Source organism: Buteo buteo, chromosome 1 (assembly GCF_964188355.1).
Source record: "Buteo buteo chromosome 1, bButBut1.hap1.1, whole genome shotgun sequence".
Taxonomy (NCBI): domain Eukaryota; kingdom Metazoa; phylum Chordata; class Aves; order Accipitriformes; family Accipitridae; genus Buteo; species Buteo buteo.
Genome location: NC_134171.1, coordinates 26,313,499 through 26,333,201, shown reverse-complemented (window position 1 = coordinate 26,333,201; position 19,703 = coordinate 26,313,499). Strand labels below are relative to the sequence as shown.

The following is a 19,703-nucleotide window of genomic DNA, read 5'->3' as shown; positions in this document are numbered from 1 at the left end:
GTGGTGCTTAGTTGGTGGCTGGGGTTAAACCATGACACACATGAACTCAGAGAAGCTAACTTGGAGTATCCCCTCTAATTCTAAAGGAAACAGCAAGAATTATCGTGGTATCATAATGATACATCTTTTCTCTAAAAAAAAATAAAAATCTTTGTGGTATTGTTTCTCACCCTTTCAAAAATAAAAAGACCAGAAGTACCTATGTATCAAATAAAAAGGCAGGGTGTATTTCAGACACAATAAAACACCTTTCTGCTAACAAAACCAAACTTTTTTTTGGAGGAGGTAAGCTTGGAAGGCAAAGAGGCCATCAGTCAAACCAACCAATAAATCAGGTATACAGGGTTTCACATCAAGTAATCTTCAGGAGGAGGGGGGAAAAAAAAAAAAAAAAAAAAAAAAAAGAGAGAAAGAGAAACCAAACAAGCTATATATTACTTGTGTTTTCTTTTCTTCTTTTTTCTATCACTTTAACTTTTGTGATGCACAGCTGCTTACAGCTTCCTTCATCCTAGTCTCTCAGCAGACTAGTCTGTCTTCATCTTTTAAGTATAGCCGCACTTCATCTTCTCTCTAAACAATTCATCTCTTTCCCCAATTTAACCAACGCCTAAAGCTTTCTTTTTTCCTTTTTTCCTAACCAGTCATAATTTGCATCTTCCTCATCATCTTAATATCCCTTCAGAGTTTGAATATAGGCTCAAAATGCAAATAAGCCAATATATTTTCTCATTATTTTAAAGTATTTGCATGTACAAAAAGACAAAGGCAGAAGGTAGCACTACTGCATTTCTATTTTATGCCATGCCTAGTTCAGTTCCATTTTTGCATTAACAACTCAACAGGGAAAAAAGCACAGGCAAAGGAAGAAAGCTTTTCTTACCCAAAGTGAGTTTTTTCATAAAAATATGGATATAATTATGCCCATACCTGCATCAATGCCAACAGGCCCAAATATTTCTTTCAATTGGAGTGCCAGTTCAGGAGGTAATGTTAGTTCTAGGCAATCTATATTGAAGGCTGCACGTGATGCTGGTATAGGGCTTTGTATCTTGACTTTAGCTTCATGCCTGCTGGGAGTTTCGATTTCTTTATCACGTGTCTCCCTGGAACTCCCCTGGGTTTCTTTATCTATCTCTAGTTCTTTATCACTCCTAGGGTCAACCAGAGGTGCATGATCCATTTCTAGTAATAAAGCAGTCACTTTGGAATTCTCTGCATTGCTTTCTGAAGGGTTACTGTCACTTTCGTTATTTAATTCAAATTTAAAATTGGTAGAAGTTGTGTTAGGACCATGAGGTAAAGTCATGGGTATACAGAAACCTGCATCAAGTTGTGAGACTGATGGCTTATTTATAGTTTCTTCAGCAGGACTCTCAGACTCTGCTTTCTGCTTTCCTGAAATGGACAGCTCTATACTTGCTGCTGAGCTGCCTGCATCAGTTCTAGGGGCTGCATCTCCAGAATTTTTCAGTTCCGCCCAATCATTCAGTGAGGCAGCAGTCAATGAGTCAGACACATCAGCATCTGTCACGGTTGCCTTGGTAGCCCTACTTTCTGCAATGCTGAGTGATGAGTTTTTGTCTTCTGAAGGCTCAGAGATATCACCAATTATTTGTGGCATTTGTTCGCAGTCTTTGAGATTCTCACCGTAGTTTGTACTTGCCTTGAAATCAAGGTCTGCAACAACTGGCTCAGCTTCTCTTACTTGAAAGCATTCAGTATCAACATCTTTGCATAACTTTTCATCAGAGTCTAACAGCAGACCTGTGGCCCAGTCTATGTCTTTGTTACATCTTTCATACAGATCTTTCAGAGCTTCAAATGAAACAGACTCAAAGAGCTTACATAGCATATTTAGCTTTTCAGACTCATCAATATTGGTAAGTTCACTCTCTTCCACAAATGTACTTTTATCATATGTAACTCGATAGGGTATTTTTTCCTGAGACTCTGAGACATTATCTACATCTTTGGGTTTGAAGCCATCTAGTCTGCCATGCAATACTTTGGTAGTCTTGGGAAAAAGCATTTTTTTTTCTAATCTCCACAGGAGAGCAAAGTCCTGTGACTCAGTCTGTGAATGGTTACTTTTTTGTCTACATGAGCATATGTCCTGTTTCTCTTCTGCTGAGTTAAGCATAGAGAAGTGTTCCTCTTCTTTGGGATGGGGCAAATTGTTGTTTGTAAAAGTGAGGGCTAATTTGTGATGTTTCCTCATTCTCTTATTTTGCTGGGGTTTTTTCTCACCTACTGCTTCACTAGCTACCATTTCAGGTTGGTGCATATGCAAACTCTTTGCGTCCGGTTGCTCTGCAGTGTTCACAGGTGTCCCACGAAGCACATCGACAGTCTCAAGAGCACTTCTATTAATGTCACCTTCAGTATTTCTACCTTCATCGGACTGATTTAGACTTGTCTTCCTCATTCTCCTTGACCTTTGTTGTCTCTGTTCTAATGAGCCTGAGACAGGCCAATGTCCTATCATTTGCAATTCCAGTGTAACCTTATCTGAACTAACAGAGGAACAGCTAGAGGCTAGATTTTCTTCCTCATGTCCTTTTTCAACAGTACAGGTCCCAGGCAGGCCCGCTTGCTCTTTACCTAACTCAGAATGCTGCTGACTAGGAGTTTTACCTTCCTTATCACTTTTCAGAGAAGATTTTTCTAGTCTTCTAGCTCTTTTGACTCTCTGTCCCATTGTTTGTTCTACAGGCCAGTCACCCAGAAAGTTTAGTAGTTCTGGTTTTCCTGACATGTCAAAAGCTGAACTGCTTGGTTCCACTACATTACTACTTTGTGTTGACTTTGGTTCCATACGTATTTCGCCAGATTTTTCAACTTCAGTTTGAACTTCGAGAATGTTGTTATCACTGTGTTCCTCAACTCCTCCTGTATGCAAGCACAGAGTCTCTTCAGTTGTGGTCACATCAACCTCGTCCATTTCTGTTCCAGTATTTTCTTCTATTTTTTCTCCCTTTTCTTCTTCCTTCTCCAAGGGCAGTCCTTTTACTACACAATCTGATAAACAAACATTCAAGTCATCTTGAACCATGCTGTTCTCAGAATTGTGTTCCACTGAGTTATGTTCCATTTCTTTTTCCTCTTTCTGAAAATGTTCAGGATCACAGTTAATTTCTAATGTTAGAGAAGTACTGGGAAAAGATTTATCATCTTCAGCTAATTCAAGAGGCTCCGCATCAGAAGCAAAAGGTTTTTCTTCCTTTACATCAGAATGTGCCTCTCTCTTTCTGAAAGACAAATTGTAATGAAAGATAAACCCATTTCAAACCTTCTTTAAGCACTTGTGCACATTTTTAGTTTTGGCTTGGCTATTTAATAGTTTCAAATTACAGACCAGAAACCACCTTTTAGGACACTAATCATCCAACTGGAAAACTCTAGTGAGAGGAAAACAAATTTAAGATGACTTAGCCCTAACCTCAACACTCCTTTCTAAAAAAGGAGGAGCTAAGCAAGGCGAAACTTTCCTTGGTAAGTATCCCTCTTTTACTTCAGCACGGAGCTAAGAATATTTTCTTATGAGTCTATTTTCCGCCATTCCCAGCGTTTAGTTATGTACTGAAGCACTATGCTGCCAGACATTGCCTCCTTCAGATCAGCAAACCTGGTGAATATGCTTTTATTTAATGATTGTTGCTCTCTCCTGATGGTTCAATGCTACAGAAAGTCTAGAAGTTAACTAGGAGAGGACGTGCCATTTCTTGTCATAACATTTTTCACAATCAACTACATACCATTAATTATCAGTGCCCACTTCATTTCAAATATATTAAGCATGCAAAAACCAAATGAAATAACTACAATAAAATCTGATTTCCTATGATTATAACGCGTATACAGCATTATTCAGATTAGCCACTACAAAATAGTCCTGTATACAACCAACACAAATCTAGACAAGTCTAAGTTAAATATACTCAAGAGCAACTAAATAACTTGTTACTACTGCACGAACCACAAAGACATCATTTAATACCAACACACAGACTCAGAAATAGTAACTTGCTTGTAGTTGTGACTACTTTCTTCTGAAAAGCATTTTATAGATTTTAAGTGTTTTGTATCTACAACATACACCCAACAGCACATTTCTAAGATAAGAGAAAGTCAATCAAGATTGGCTAATTGAAAAATAACACACATCCATATTGGGAGGTTTTCAAAAAACATCAGTTAGTTTACTAGATCCCTTGACTGCTCATTTCTAAAAATCCTGAAATTCTTAAAAATTAAGAAAACTACGTAGTGTATTTATTTTTATTATTGAACTAATTTTTCTAATGCATTCACTGTTCAACAGCATTATCCAGGTTCCATTGCTATGAAGTTTGAATTTTTAGCCTTCTCTTTGAGACTACAAAGCTACTAAAAGGATCTAACCTATGGCTTTCCTCCTGACAAGGATCTTCAATCCAGCCAGCAGCTTCTGATTTGTCTGGGACTGAAGAATCCAATATCGAACTAACAGTAAGGCAGTGTTCATACCGTTCCAACATTCTTTTGATCTTTTCTTTAGATACACCATGAATGTTTCGCCTATGATTAAAAAAGAAAAATTTGAAAAAGAAATATTTCAGATTTGTATACTACAATGAGAGAAGAGAATAATTAAGTAAGTTTACAGCAAGGCTAACCAGAGAATTCAGGGGGCCAGGGTGAAAGCTGTGAAACAGCAGTTCTTTCCGTATCAGTGCACTAAGGCATTCCAGACAAATCGCTGCTCCACTTGACTTCTCCACCCCACCTGGTGGCCCTGTTCTGCAATAGGATGTTTTGCTCAATACTGAAGTCTAACACTGTACCAATAACACATCATCTTCAAGTAAGTATCAGAAACACACCATATCAGATCTTGTCAGTGATGCAGGATATCAAACTGGGTATGGAAGATTTCTGAATTCAGTCTTCCTTTTCTGGTTTTGCTAATCTAAGAACTCCTTGAGCCTTGAGGAAAACCTGTTCACTTATTATGTGGATACCCTTTGGCTAGAAATTTTCACTGACTCTGTTACAACACCAACTAGCGATGTGCTCTGCAGCAGTTCAACCCAAAACAAGTGAATCCTGCCAAGGATGGCAAAACAGAAATCGAGGGTACAGGGGAAAATATTTAAGTTCTATTTTAGGAAAGAAAATAATCTTCCTTGCCTTGCTTGAAAAGTGGCCAACCTTAAGCTAAGCATGCAAATTCAGATGACAACAGATATTATGAAATCACAAAATAATTTATATGTTGAAAGGGACTTCTGGAGGTCACATAGTCCAACCTCCTACTTAGAGCTTGTACAGAGCTTTGTCTTGCCAAATTTTTAATATCCCCAATGACTGAAAGTCTACAAACTCTCTGGGCAAACTCTTTCAGTGCCTGACCTCAAATTAAGTTTGGGGTTTTTTTTATGTAATCAAAATTTCCAAAGTTCCAATTTGCTTACGTTTGTCCTATCCCTGCACAATTCTCAGAAGAGATCTTTTTAGTCTTCTCTATAACCTCTCAAAAGTTAGCTGAAGACAACAATACGATCCTTCCTTAACATTCTCCTCTTAAAGCTGAACAAACTACTGTTGCTCAATTAGGTATCATCTGCAAATCTCCTGAGAGTGCACTCTACCCCAGCATCCAAGTCATAAAAAGGACATTAAATAGCAGCAGCCGTAGTATTATTCATCCTAGAGGGCCTCAGCCTCCTCTTGGACTCTGAACCACTGATCATACCCTTTGAACCTGGCATCCAGCCAATCTTCTATCTACCTTATTCACTTACATAGGGTTTATGTCTTGCCTATTTTGGCTCTAAGTAATGGCTCTATGACTATGTGAAAGTCCTGCTAAAGCAGAGGTAAACAACAATGGTGATGCACAGGGGTTTGTCACTCTCAGGCCATGAGGTGTTGATTGCCTTAAACTCAGTGACAGTAGAAACATTTCAAGTAAGGCAACAGACCATCTGGATGCAAACCCAGCCCCAACTTGACATCATTCTGCAACCTCAGGAACTCAAAGGAGCAGCCACTGTACCTTAAATGCAAAAGAATTGCAATCATGAAAACATTACAAAATATCTATTGCTAACAGTATCTTCTGTATGTAATTAAAGTGACAGAAAAAAAAATCTTGTAATACATATAAAATCCCATAAAAGTTAGTATTGTAGAAGAAAAATTATTAAAAAGCTACTTATTATCACAAAAATCTTGACTGATATCTTGCTACTTCACTAGCTACTGTACTAAGCGATACCTTTTTAAAAATCATACTTTATAGACTGTGAAAGGTATACAATCTAATATGAAATTCTCCTTTACATTCTTACCTTTCAAGTTCTTTTGGTTTAAACTTCCACCAAGTGTCTGGTTCTCGGAACATGACTTTGTATTTGAACTGCTGAGCCTGAATAAAACAGAACAAGCCACATCACCCATTTCTTATTTCTATGAAAAAGCATACATGTATAGCCTGCTTCTTTAAAGCTGTTTTTTGTATTTTTCAAAGACAATTAAACATTTGAAATAACATGCTTTTGTTCAGTGTTTCACTTCTGATAGTACAAATGGAGACTTTTGAAAACATGTATAGGGACCTTTTACTGTAAAATTAAATGTGTGCCATGATCACAGAAAAAAAAAAAAATCACTGTATCATCCCTTTAAATGTTCTAACTCCTCTGAGTCAAGACTGCAGAATATCAGGTATAACATGCACATGTCTACACAGCCTCTCCAAGACATCAGAAAAGCTCACTGCTTACATTCAGAGCTGACCAGATGCGAGCCAGTTCCCAAAACAAGCAATTCAGTTACATTAACACAGCTACTGTGGACAGTCTTCCTGCCATATGGGAAACTTGGGCAGGCTGCAACTAAATGGTCCTTATATGGTCTAGTCTCATCATGACAGAACATGAGCCCAAAGCCTAATCAGGAGAAACACTGCAAGTACTGTGCCATGCCGTCCCATTCCTGTTTTCAGAAAAAATTCTTGTCACCTTACCAAACCCTGCACTTGCTGGAAGAACTTTTATTGTATCTTTATTTCAGCATACAGCAGAATCAAGGACTTAATTTGTGAAAGAACTGTTAATCTGACAATTGTTAATAAATGCAAGGATAATGAAATAAAAATTTTATTAATAAAAATTATCTGTGTTAAGTCCCACTGTTCACTAATCCATTACCACATGCGGCATATGTAGATTATGTGCTCAAAAGCTGTCAGTTTTATGTACTACACTCTCTGATGTGTTTCTATACCATGGTAGGAGAAATCCCAGATCTACTTTATAGAATTTCTTCCAATGTATTATTTCTGTTAATCAGAACCAATTTTATAAAATAATGCAGTTCTGTAAGTATAAAAAAACTATTAAAACTACGAACCAAAATGGTGAATGATCAACAGCAAAGTAAGAGCTAGAGTCTAAAAGTGCTGATGCTTATTTAGAAACTATTAAGTGAAAAGGTGAGAAGCTCCAGAAAACTGGAGTACGAGAAACCTATAACAGAGTTCACCAAGTTATTTAGATCATTAAATATAACTGTGGAAGTTAAATATAGATTGCATTTACTTAGTACTAAATAAAAGCAGGTCATTTTCAGTCACTAAATAAAAGCACTACACTACTAACATAAAACAGTACAGGTGCATTATTTTGATTACTTCAATAAAAATGATTAAGTAAACCTGCGTAACTTCAAGCAAGCTAGCAACATTTGATGACTCTAACCCTCCAACTGGTTACCTGGTATCTGCCTCTATGTCATATTTAGGATGAAACTATGACTGAGTTTTCAAGTTTCATGGAGCAGCAAACATCAATCATTAATTAGTGCTGATTATATTTTAAATTTAGCTTATAATTTTACCGATCACATAAAACAGGAACAGAATTTAATTTCCTCAATAATATTTATTTTTGCTCCCAACTGCAAAGCACTTGGCTTTGTCACTTGGAAACTAGGCCAGGTCAATACTCAGACACACACAGAATATGACACTGGGTAATATGATTCCATGTAACACTTTTTTGACTCCAGACTTTGTTGTGGAATAACAGCTAGACTGAGAAAGACAATCTCATTTTGAAACATATGTTGCCGCCATGCTGGTCAATAATCCCTTTTCACATTGATCAAATTGTAGTACTAACCAAAGCAACGTAAGGCTTCATCTCCCATGCTTGTATGTTTGTGTTGTCTATTATTATAGGAGAGATTCTCATTTCAAATGCTTCTTTGGCTGAAAGACACACATGTACAAAACAATGTGGTATAGTTAATTTCATTATAATAGGGTTGACACATAATATTTATACTAATTCTCTAAATTTGTGGTATTTTTTTAAGTAGATAATCCATAATGATTAACCACTGTGTAAAGAACTCTTGCTACAGCTTGATCTGTTACAAGGTCCTCTTTTATTTTAGAAATCCCCCCCTCACATGTAAAGCTACTCAGATATGGCATTATTCTTTTGCATTAACGTATGTATGATAATCAAGGAATGAAAATGCAGATGTAAAATGCACCAAGATGACTAATCAATCAGTAAATTAAACTAAAAAAAACCTACATGATCACCTTAAAGTGGACTTCTTTGTTGCATACAAAATTCTTGGCTTTATAACAGTCTTAAGATTAGTCCACTCTGTAAACTGTATAAAATATGAAAAATCAAAAGAATTATTGTAATTTAAATACACAGTAATGAAATGTTTAGAATCACTAGCTTTGAGATACAGCACCATGTCTCTGTAGCTATGTTACAATGCATCTGAACAATCAAAGTTATTGTTGAATCACACATTCCTTATGAACTTATTTCTCCACTGGTTAGAAATTTGACAGTAGAAAAGTGATCATGGTTCAAATTTAGCAAAAAAAGGCTTAAAAAGAGTTGTTCTATGGTGAGCTTAGTGGGAGCCACTGTCAAAAAATACACCTATTATGGAAAGAAAAACAAAAATCATTTATTCTGTCTTGCTTTTATAATTTTAAATTTGCCAACAATGTAGTGCTCAAGAGAAAAAAAATAATCAAGAGCAGGAAAATATCTGTGTAAGTGTTATTTGTATCAATATCCTCATTACTTATTGCATATACATATATAATGGCTCATCTCAGAAGAAATATTTCTGGAAGATGGTACAGATTACCACTCCAGAAATTGGACAAAACCCAAAATACATACCATGACAAAATCTGAGGACCAAAGAATCTTTTGACAAAGACACTGGCCTTTTTAGTTGCAAAACACACAATGGACAGATGACTTCGAGTTTGTGCTCATATTCTTTTTTCACACACATATTAAAAAACACTTCTATGATGGGATAAATGCTTGTCCTATGACACAGGCATTACAAGACAGGCAGCTTTTTAAATGGCACACAAGCATTGAACTGTAAACGAGCAAGCTAATCCCTTATTTATTTCTCACCTCGTTTCCTGTTCCAGTCATGTGCTTCCCCTAAGCAATCGGCATCATAATGGTATTGTCCATGTTTATAAAAGTAATCATCAGTACTAAGAATGATTCCACCTGGGTTATCCTCAAGCAAAGTCCTGTGAAAGATCAAGAAGTAAATAGCTTTTCCCCCTTCTCCTCCCCAGCCCTGATATCTGCTAGCATACATCTGTGTATTTAGCCTCTTGCACAAAACCAAGATTATTTGGAATGGAAGCAGCAAATTTAGGTAAGGCAGGGGGGGAATCACCCTCCAGGCAAAGACAATCTATAATAACTTCCCTCCTTTTCCAAAGGCTGAGGATATCCAGGGAAAAGAGCTGACAGAGGCTCCCTACAAGTCTCATTTCAAAACAACAAGCAGGTATTTTTCCATCTACATCTAGTGACATACTTTTACACTGACAAAACCACGTACAGTCTTAATTGCACCAAATACTTCCGGTGCCAGCCAAAGGAGTCTAAGCTCAATCTAGGCTTTTGGAGAGTTAGAAAAGAAATCAAGAATTCAACCCAAGAAACTCCACACATACTACTTACACAAAAGAATTACAACAGTGGAAAGGGAATTTCTGCCTATAAAGAGCTGGCATATTTGCATTGATGTTATTAGAACGGAACACCTGAAATGAACAGGGACTAGAAGAACACAGCTGATCTAATCCTACTGCAATGACCCTCTGCTGACATAAACTCCTTTGGCCAGTGAGAGAACTTAAAGCTAACCCCTCCTATTTCAATTTCCACTACAGGTCAAGGAACTGCAAGCAACTCAGCTCTCTGCAATTACTATTACTCATCATGCTGCATGTACCATGTAGCTGGCAATTAGGGTATAAGCATAACTATTTACAAATGTCTGAAAATTGTCTCTGCCTGCACTAAATCCTGTACACAGTTAAGCAGTTTCTTTTAGAAGCTCACAATATAGATGTTCTACCTTGCCAAATATGATTTTCCTGATCCTGGAACACCTCTGAGAAGAACAAGTACTTGACCTATAAGGTGCATCTTTTTTCTCATCATGTGACAAACAGGTGGCTGCTGTGCTTGCGAGAGGTTCAATTTTGAGTTTCTATCTTGATTTCCCCATACCTTCAGAGAAGGGTTGTTATCCCAGGCATTTGAAACCACTGGACAGGGAAAAAAAAGTCCTTTTTCCAAAGTCCTATAGTCTGAAACAGGTCTCCACTGCCCTGGACTGACAGCCACAGGAGTTACAAAGCTGTGACTTCCACTGGACGGATAAAACACAGGAGCCATGAGATTCCAGTGTTGTTGAGGCTGACATGATGGTGTAGAAAAATTTAAGTTATAACCCTGCTGAGTTTGCTGCAAATCTGCAGGTTTTGGTGTTTTGAAACTGGATGTTTCAAGAGACACATACACCTCTGGAAGAGAAGTGCTCTGGTGGCTGTTAAAGGCAGTCACTGCCTCTTTGTGCTGTTCCAGGCACCTTGAATTAGGATTTCCAGTGACAGCTACTCCAAGTTCCAGAGGTCTTTGGGAGGACTCACCAGAAACAGCAGTCACATTTTTTTGATCCAAACCAGTATCTTGTGTCTGATCAGAATTTCCACATGATATTTCTCCATTCAATTGTTTATAAACTTCTGAAGCTACATCATGTTGAACGTGCATTTCTGACAAATCAGAATCTTCTGGTATCTGTGCAAAAGTGTCTGATGCAGCTGGTGAGCTTGTCTGGAAGCTCAGCTGACTCACTGGTGGCTGAGAACAGCAGCAGTTTTCTAAAACCTCATCATTTGTCCCTGCTTGCTGTGGAAAAAGTAGGACTTTGCAACCTGAATCAGATTTTTCCTGCTCAGGAAATTCATTAAAGCCATCGTGTTCCACAGAGTGCTTGAGTACTATTTGGTCATTTGCAGAATTAGGCAATTCATCAGTCAAGCTGTATCTCTGAAAGGCATTTTCTATTAAGGAATCCAGTTCTTCAGTCAGCTGCACATCAGGTGACAGGGCCTTTTCTTTTTCTTCTTCAGAATTACTTTGTCCTGCAGTACTTTTCCCCGTTCTTCCATCTGCAGCAGATCTTTGCTGATTAACAAGAGCTAGTGATGACGCTACTGAATCAAAACCCAAGGTTTTTGAAGATGCTACTCCTTTAGCGTGGGTGGAGAGCTCTAGCAGATAATCCATAGCGTTTTCTACTGTTGAATAAGGTAAAGAGAATAAAGCATGGTCAACTGAACAAACACAAGCTGATCTGAATGCAATTTTTTTACTTGAAGGAGGATTTATCACAGCTAAGGAGACAACCAAAAGACAGTTCACCAATTAATCTTTTAACATGCCTTCTGCAACCCCCTTGATCTGTTTCTTGTTAGAGGTAAAGGCAGAACTCAATACAGACATATTGCAAAAGAATAACCTAATAAGCATAAAAATTACTAAGGAAATAGTGTCTAAAAATTATTAAGTTTAACTGGAAAAAATATCAGAACTGCGTGTTTAAATGGGTACTTACTTCTAACCTATCACCTACAGGCAAAATAATGTAAAATTAACTGAAAAACACTACTGAGGACTAAAAAGATAAAAGTATGCAAAATATGTTTATTATGGCTAGGCCCAATTGAAAATGTCATATCTAATACAGCCTGAAAAATCCAGTATCTGCATTAATTATTTGTAAAGCCACTAAATGGAGTATAGGTTGCCTGTGATCAACATGAACAAACTGAAAACCTGGCACAAGCATCATCTGAGCCCTAAAACTAAGCTTCTGTTTTCCTGAAAAACAGCGTAGCAAAAAGTTTATGTCCATTAAAGTCCAACTCTTTCTCCATGTTAAATAAAACCTTCCTTGTCCTTCCATCTTTCTCTACTGTATGAGAACAACTTACTATTACTCATATGAAAAGATGCTAATCTTTCCATTTTTAAACCATTCCTAATAGTACAACATGAACTCAGCATGTTTACTGAATTCTCCAATAAGCTTCTAGATAAATCTGTTATTTTGATAAAGGTAATCTTATTAAGAGTTCAAAGCATGCATCAGTAATTCCATTCATTTCAATTTTAAAAGGAACAACAATCATAGCAACAAACATGAGAGAGCTATTAAGTTATAAACTCCATACAATTTAAGTAAGATAAAAACGTCAATAAAAGCAGACCTTTTAATGGCTACCTAGCTTTTATACATATAAAAATAAAAAAACCAAACTCTGCCTTCTTTGCAAATATTCTTGGAAAAATCTCAGCTAATCACATCTGATCACATGAATAGAGATTGATTAAAATGCTCCATATATGACTTATTCCCCTGCCAAATAACTCCTCAGATGCTGCTACCCAGCATCTCATCCACTGCTTTTATTATAAGTGAATGAGCTTGTATATAGAAGAATTTCAAAACTACAAAAGCACGTGAAGGACTGGGCAGACATGAAAATAGAGAGGTGGGTATGTGGCTTGGCAGAATACAGGGGAAGAACCACAGTCCAAGTGAGGCTGCAGAGAATTCAACACAACAAACAGAATTTATCCTGCAAAAACTAATCCTCAGTGGAGATGACAAGATGACAGTGCAAAACAGAAAGTAAAACAGAAGCTCAATTCAAGTATTTAAGGAAAAGCAAACGCTGCCAGGACCACATACAGTGTACTGCTGTGTTAATTGTGATCTAGAACATAAAATATCCCTCCTGCAGAAACAGTTTATGCATCTAGCAGATGTGGCACAGAAACTAATTGGAAAAAACAGATTCTCCTCACGACTCTATCACCACCTGCTCTGTGTCACAGAATAAGCCACTTAAACTGTACCTCCATTTATGGAGCACATTGCTATTGCAAATTACCAGCCTCACAGAAACATCAAACTTAAAGAATCTTGCATGGAAAGAGCTATAAAATCTCAAAATATTATGACTCACCTACTCATTAAAAGCTAAACTCACAAATACGCTTGCAACACCTACACCAACTTTTCTGGAGTTGCCCTAGTTAAGATCTGTCTGCATATGGAACAAAACTGTAATGCCAACTGTACATTATTTACCTTTAAAATCACATTCAGACAGAACCATATAAACCACACTAGGATCTAGGTCAGAAAACATCTCTGACATGCTGTTGAAGAGCTCTTCCTTATTGACACTATGCACTGCTTGTGACATTGAGTGGCTTGGGTCCCCTTGGGATACAGCAACAGCAGTTCTGTCAGAATTGCCATTCTTCCGAGAAGGACTCCCACCAGTTTTCCTTCTCCGCGGCATTTTGTTTTCTAAAAATCAGCTTGCTTTTCGTTTTAGTTTGTTCACATGAGGCTGACAGCACCAAGCTCAGAAATCACAAAAAACCTCTTGTAACTGGTATATGCATAACAGAAATAGCAGACCTGGAAAAAAGAGGACAGAGAAATTTTAATAAAACACACAGTCACATTTCCATGTCTCCTATTTAGATAGCTAAAAGATAAAAAAAAAACATGTAAGCATCCACGAAACCATTTTCTAGAAGGCTGCCTTTCTTCTTTTCAAATGGCTGACAGCTAAATAGAAGCTGCCTTTTCCAACTAACTAGGTATTGAATCTGTGTCTGGAAGAGAAAATAAGTAAAATAGAGTTTAAAAGAAAAATGCAGAAAAGCAAAGGAAGCAATGCAAGACAGCCAGCTGACAAATATTCCTTTCCTAACACCTACTAATGACCAGTTAACATTATGGAACTCTTATATTCTGTTAAAATTCAGAAATTTTGCTCCTCTTACAAAAGTACTGGAAAATATAACAGACATCTCCCAATCTTCCAGAAGTCCTTCATGACTTCTCCCCCCGTTTTTTTTAAGAGTAAACAGTTGGGGCTCTTCAATGTTCAAACACTGGCATAGGTTGCCCAAAGAGGTTGTGGATTCTCCAACCATGCAGATTCTCAGAAGCTGACCGAACACGGCCCTGAGCAACCTGCCTCGGGTGACCCTGCTTGAGCAGGTGGGTTGAACCAGATGACATCCAGAAGTGCCTTCCAACCTCAGCCTGTGTGGTTTTTTTTTAATTTTTAAACACATTTTACAGCTTTATAAGCCATAAAGCAAGAAGAGGCTTCTGTCCACCCACCCACACACTTCTGCCATAAAGCCTTTGAATAAGCCTAGTTAAAACATTATGGTATCTATAATAACTGCAATTACTGCATTAATTTTGTATAGGAAAGGAAAGTGATTATTAGTTGAAGTACAAGCACAGAGTATGGCGTGGTCTCACTTTTTTCTTTATATCAAATAACATCAAAGCTCTGTTGTGTTCTAGTGACGCTCATAATAAATTAATTTATAATTTTTACAAATAATTATTCAGAAGACTAGCAAACCTTGGTAAGCTGAGAATCTGAAGTTAATTACAGCAAAGAGTCACTATTTAGCGATAACAGTTACTGAGTAGGCCATAAAATACCTTTTTCTATATAAAGATTATTTTGTCAGTGATGACCAATTCAACATGTGCAAATAAAGCAATGACAGTACCTCCAAGTTCACTTAGTCCTTCCCTCCCTGGATCATTGGCACACAAATGGCAATGCCAAATCAGTGCCAGATTTGGACAGCACTTCTCCATTATTCTCTAGCAATCTCTTCCAGTAACCAAGAGAACTTATCATTTAGAAGAGGGTGGCCTTCTACATTCCCAAGTCATAGAAATTTATGTAAGAAAAACAGACAACTCCAGAATCCTGGGAGTTTCTACCATATGTATAGGGACCTTAGATAGACAAACGAGACGGATGTCTGAAACAATGAAGAGGTCACGGAAGTCTGGAATGCACAACAAGGAAAACAATACACAGGAAAAGGAAGAGGCAGAGTTCAAAAAATAAAGGAGAAATTACAGTGGAAGATGCTAGTTAACCAGACTGAGCTGGGACAATTGCAGCTGTTTTTTTCATTACACTTTTTTTGGTTCATCTCTCCAATTAGCCATCCTTACACCATTCTTTATTGTCATGGAAAAGTATTCAAGGAAAACAATTTAAAAAAAAAGTTACAGCAAGTCATGTTTTTCAAACTTGTATTTCTAATTTATTCATCCTCCAGCCAGTAAAACAGGTTGAGACCTAACTTCACACAATGTGTCAGTGCTAAAAAATGGGACTGTTCCTCACTAAAACAGGTTCAGTGACAAAGATCCTGCAAGGGAGAAAGGTACTCCTGCACCTTGACATTACTCAGCACCAAGAGACTTTAAGCAGAACACTCCAAGTGTTGTCAATGTTTTAATCCAACTCTCTTATAATCATCAGTCCTGTAAGAAACTGCTGCTGAAAAACATGCTCTGTAGCTAGGACTGTTAACAATCAGTTGCCTTACTTCAATATAGGCTATTCCCTTCCCAATGTATTTCCTGCATTAGGCTGTGTATCCCACTATATATTAGGATGCCTTACTCCAATGACCTAACAAAGTCACACAATTCAGTTTGCATGAATCTCAATCAGCGAACTTACAGTACATTGCTTCAGGATTATTGAGGCCTAAACTGTTTATCACAATTAATCACAGAAGGGAAAAAGACATCAGTCACCTCCAAACTTACACACAGGTCAAAACCTCAGTGACTCCCACTACATCCACATATGCTAAGGCAATGCACAGATCCGCATTTTGTCCCATCTCTCCATCTAAAGTCTTAGTAAAATTCTAGAAATTGTTAAACCTACCAAAAGATAGATCAGCATTGCCCAGGATTTCATTTAAATAACGTATTTACCATGGCCAGTATTGCAGACGTATTTTGACAGAATCTCCTTTGTTTACAATATTTTCAATGGAATTCCTGGACAGATTCCTGGGCAATACCTTCTGTTGATATTACCAAGCACAATAAAAGTATATAAAAATAGGTGCCTGTGCACATACAAAGCATGCTGTACTGTATTACATAAGAGATAACACTAACACCTCAACTGAAAGGAATAATTTTTCTCTTGCTTTTAAGAGCATGCCCTGAACTTTACAGAGGATTTTATCTACGGACTTGCCTTTTCAGATATTCAAGTTTCTCTTCTTGAAAATTAGTTTACTAGGAAAGAGGAAATAATTTTGAATAACCCAATAGCCAGACTTGCAGGTCAGCTATATCCACTCGTTCTGGATAACATAACATGAATCAGTCTGTAGTTTGCTGTGGATGAGGGGGTTCTCCCCCCAAGATGAAAATGGAGTTGTAATAACATAATGATTTAGAAGAGCAGGGCTGTGCTGAACACACTGAAAGGGAATTCTAGACAATTAGCCAGAGGCTGCAATATACTCAGAGGTTCACTAGTCAGTTCTGGGTACTGCCATTCGACATACATCCAATTAGAGCAAACAGCTGTTTCATTTCAGCACTGATGAAAAACAATACTCCTGTGGCAGTCTCAACTTCACCTTTAAAAACAAAGCAAAACAAAATCCACAGCACCTCCTCACTCATAGTTCTTCAGAAATATACATCTCCTGACATTAAGGATCTCCTCCCAATGTAATTCAACTACCAAAAACATATGTTCAAAAATCTGCCTGTATGAAAATTACCTTCCAAATTAAGCAATCTTACAAATAAAAGAGATATTAAGATACTGGCATTCCCTACAAAATAACATAATTTTCAAACTCTACCAGCCTAGAAGAGAAAAAGTAGACTTGTCAGGTCAGGGTGCTTTAACATCATCATCTTTCTAGCTGGCCAGAGTTTATTTCTGATGGTAGATTACGAGCCTCAGGTGTTGCCTGTTCCAGTATTGCTACCCCTAAGGAGCTGGATGGATGCATCACAGACATTCTGTAGGCACAGGCACACGTAGCCAGAGATCAGCATCCACTACAGGCAAGCCAGTCACTACAGAAACAGGCAGGCACCAATGTAATCAACCCAATGCAACACATTTTTCTTTTCTGTTTGACAGACAGAACAATGAAATGTAGAGAAGTGGCCGACCTGGCACAGGAAGAGGATGGATCAAGATCTCAAGTCTCAATCCCAGCATCTTACTAAGAACGTTCAACTTTCCTTTCCAGTGAAAGGAAACCCAATTGTTTCATAAACTGGATCTAAGAATGTATTTATAATTCCCTAAAGGAAAGAAAGAAAATTACCAGTGTTTCCAATAAATACAAAGTGTCTATCAGTTATACAGAAGAGGAAAAATATGCAATTTCTACCCCCCCCCCGCCCCCCACCATTTTTTGCACTCAAAACCTAAACTGATAAACTAACTGATGAAGCATTACAGTCTTAGGAAAATATATAAGAAAATTCTTCCATAAAGCATGGAGTGAATTTAAATCACCGTAGTTACTGCAAAGGAATTCCCTTGCAGACACATGTTCAAAAAGATTCCATTTTATTTTCATTAATACAATTGTCCATAGAAGAAATTAATCCAAAATAGCAGGAGTATAATAGTCATCCTGGTCAGACTCCTCACATTAAGGGGAAAAAAAATGTAAAAAAAACCAAAAACACCTCCAGTTTCCAACAGAGGTAAAGCAAATTGTAACTTTACTTTAACTTAATTCTAAGTTGTCCTTAGAAAAATGCAAAGTGTACTCTTTCTTATGACACATAATCTAAAGAATTCAAAACAGTTAAGCCACCCATACAAAAATCTAAGGGGGGGAAAAAAATCCTCAAGACCCTCCAAAACCAAATCTGTTATTTTTAAAAGATCTAAGATTACATTTATGTTAGGAAATAATTGCTAACATAGACTTGTTGTATACAAGCCATCACATCGGTAACCAGTACTGTTATATCGGCAAACTCGCTGTGAAGAATTCTCCTAGAACTCTGAAGAAATTAAAAAAAATCGGGTTACAAATGCATTTTCTAAAACTAAGCTAAAAGGCATGAGTCATGTTTACACTGCGGCTACACTAAATTTATCCGGCTACACATCTTTTGTTTTCCATAGCAAAAGCCAGAAATTCCCTCCTGCTTTCTAAGAACTGCTATATATTCTTAAAGAACTGTATTTTTACAAAATCAGACAAAAGCTACTATAAAACAGTATTAAGCACCATGTGACTGTTCTAAAATTTCTGGAAAAGCAATCTAAGTCTTAGGCTTGAGACATGTATTATTGTTTCATTTTCAGTGTAATATGAAAATGTATATGCAGTTGCTGAATAAAGATCTGATGAAAGGCCTGATGCATCTCATCAGTCTTTTACACTGAGATGTCTTCTCAGAAACCACACATGGTAGCTTGCATTATCAAGATGTGTCAAAATTCTAGAGTAGAGTGGACTGACTGCAAGTCCTATTACACATACAATCTCAAGTATAGGAAGAGAAGGAAACAGGTAGCATTCAAGAAGAGACAGAACACACAGAATAAAAGAAGAAAACATTAAACTTTAGTTGATACCAAAAGAATTCACAAAGCTCTTTAAATCAGAGATACTGCATTGGGAAACAATCAGCAGTAAACATAATTTTCCAGACTCATTACGAGAACTTACTTTTTAAGCAAACAGACCAGAAAAATACTCTAACCACTATTCAAAGGTTACTAAAAGCATTCAGCAGTGCAGGACACTTCTGGTTTAACTGTCATCAAGTTCAAATAGTTATCAATATTACTTGTCTTCCTTTTTTAAGGACAAAGGAAGTCTCCAGCCTTGACACAATGTAACATTCAACCAGTACGACCAAGGCAGCCTGATTTGTGTATATTTTAATGTTTCTCTGACTAATTTAAGGAAATTAACCCCATACATATAAAAGAGGTTGGTTTGGGGGTTGGGGGTTTTTTTGTTCATTTGCTTTTGGTTTGGGGAGTTTTTAAACAACTTTTTAATTTCAAACTACATAAAATATTTATCATGTAATGTTCATTTGAATCTTCTGGCTTTTAAAAAACACACACATATATACTGACATGCTGGAGACTGAAAAAAAAAAATAATCTGTATTTGTAATTCAAATAAAACAGCAATGGCATAGAACTTACATTTTCAGCTTCACTGAGTTGCCCCGCAGTGGGTCCCTTCTCATCTTTCCAAAACCACCACTGATGGCACATTTAATAAAGATCTGCTGTTAAAAAATATAATGCACTCTTCTGTCAGGAAACCATACTTTCAAACATACAAACTGGACGTCAGCAGAAGTGGATGCTCCCTCCTGACAAAGGAATGATCAGAACACAAATTAAAATTGCTATTGTGCTCATAGACCATACAACTTTAAGCAAAGTTTTAACACTG

General features: G+C 37.1%; 1 protein-coding gene across 3 annotated transcripts in view; it reads right to left on the bottom strand.

The window, feature by feature from the left end:
- The window catches only part of N4BP2 (NEDD4 binding protein 2), a 44,106-nt gene that overhangs the window by 16,614 nt on the left and 7,789 nt on the right, over positions 1 to 19,703 (bottom strand). For all 3 annotated transcript variants that reach the window (XM_075024701.1, XM_075024716.1, XM_075024707.1), the window contains 8 exons: positions 19,448 to 19,620; positions 13,516 to 13,854; positions 10,426 to 11,656; positions 9,459 to 9,583; positions 8,169 to 8,257; positions 6,336 to 6,412; positions 4,405 to 4,560; positions 931 to 3,251 (listed from right to left, as the gene is read on the bottom strand). In XM_075024701.1, the coding sequence (XP_074880802.1) occupies positions 931 to 3,251; positions 4,405 to 4,560; positions 6,336 to 6,412; positions 8,169 to 8,257; positions 9,459 to 9,583; positions 10,426 to 11,656; positions 13,516 to 13,732 (4,216 nt within the window). In that variant the 5' untranslated portion in view covers positions 13,733 to 13,854; positions 19,448 to 19,620. The remainder of the gene's footprint in view (positions 1 to 930; positions 3,252 to 4,404; positions 4,561 to 6,335; positions 6,413 to 8,168; positions 8,258 to 9,458; positions 9,584 to 10,425; positions 11,657 to 13,515; positions 13,855 to 19,447; positions 19,621 to 19,703) is intronic.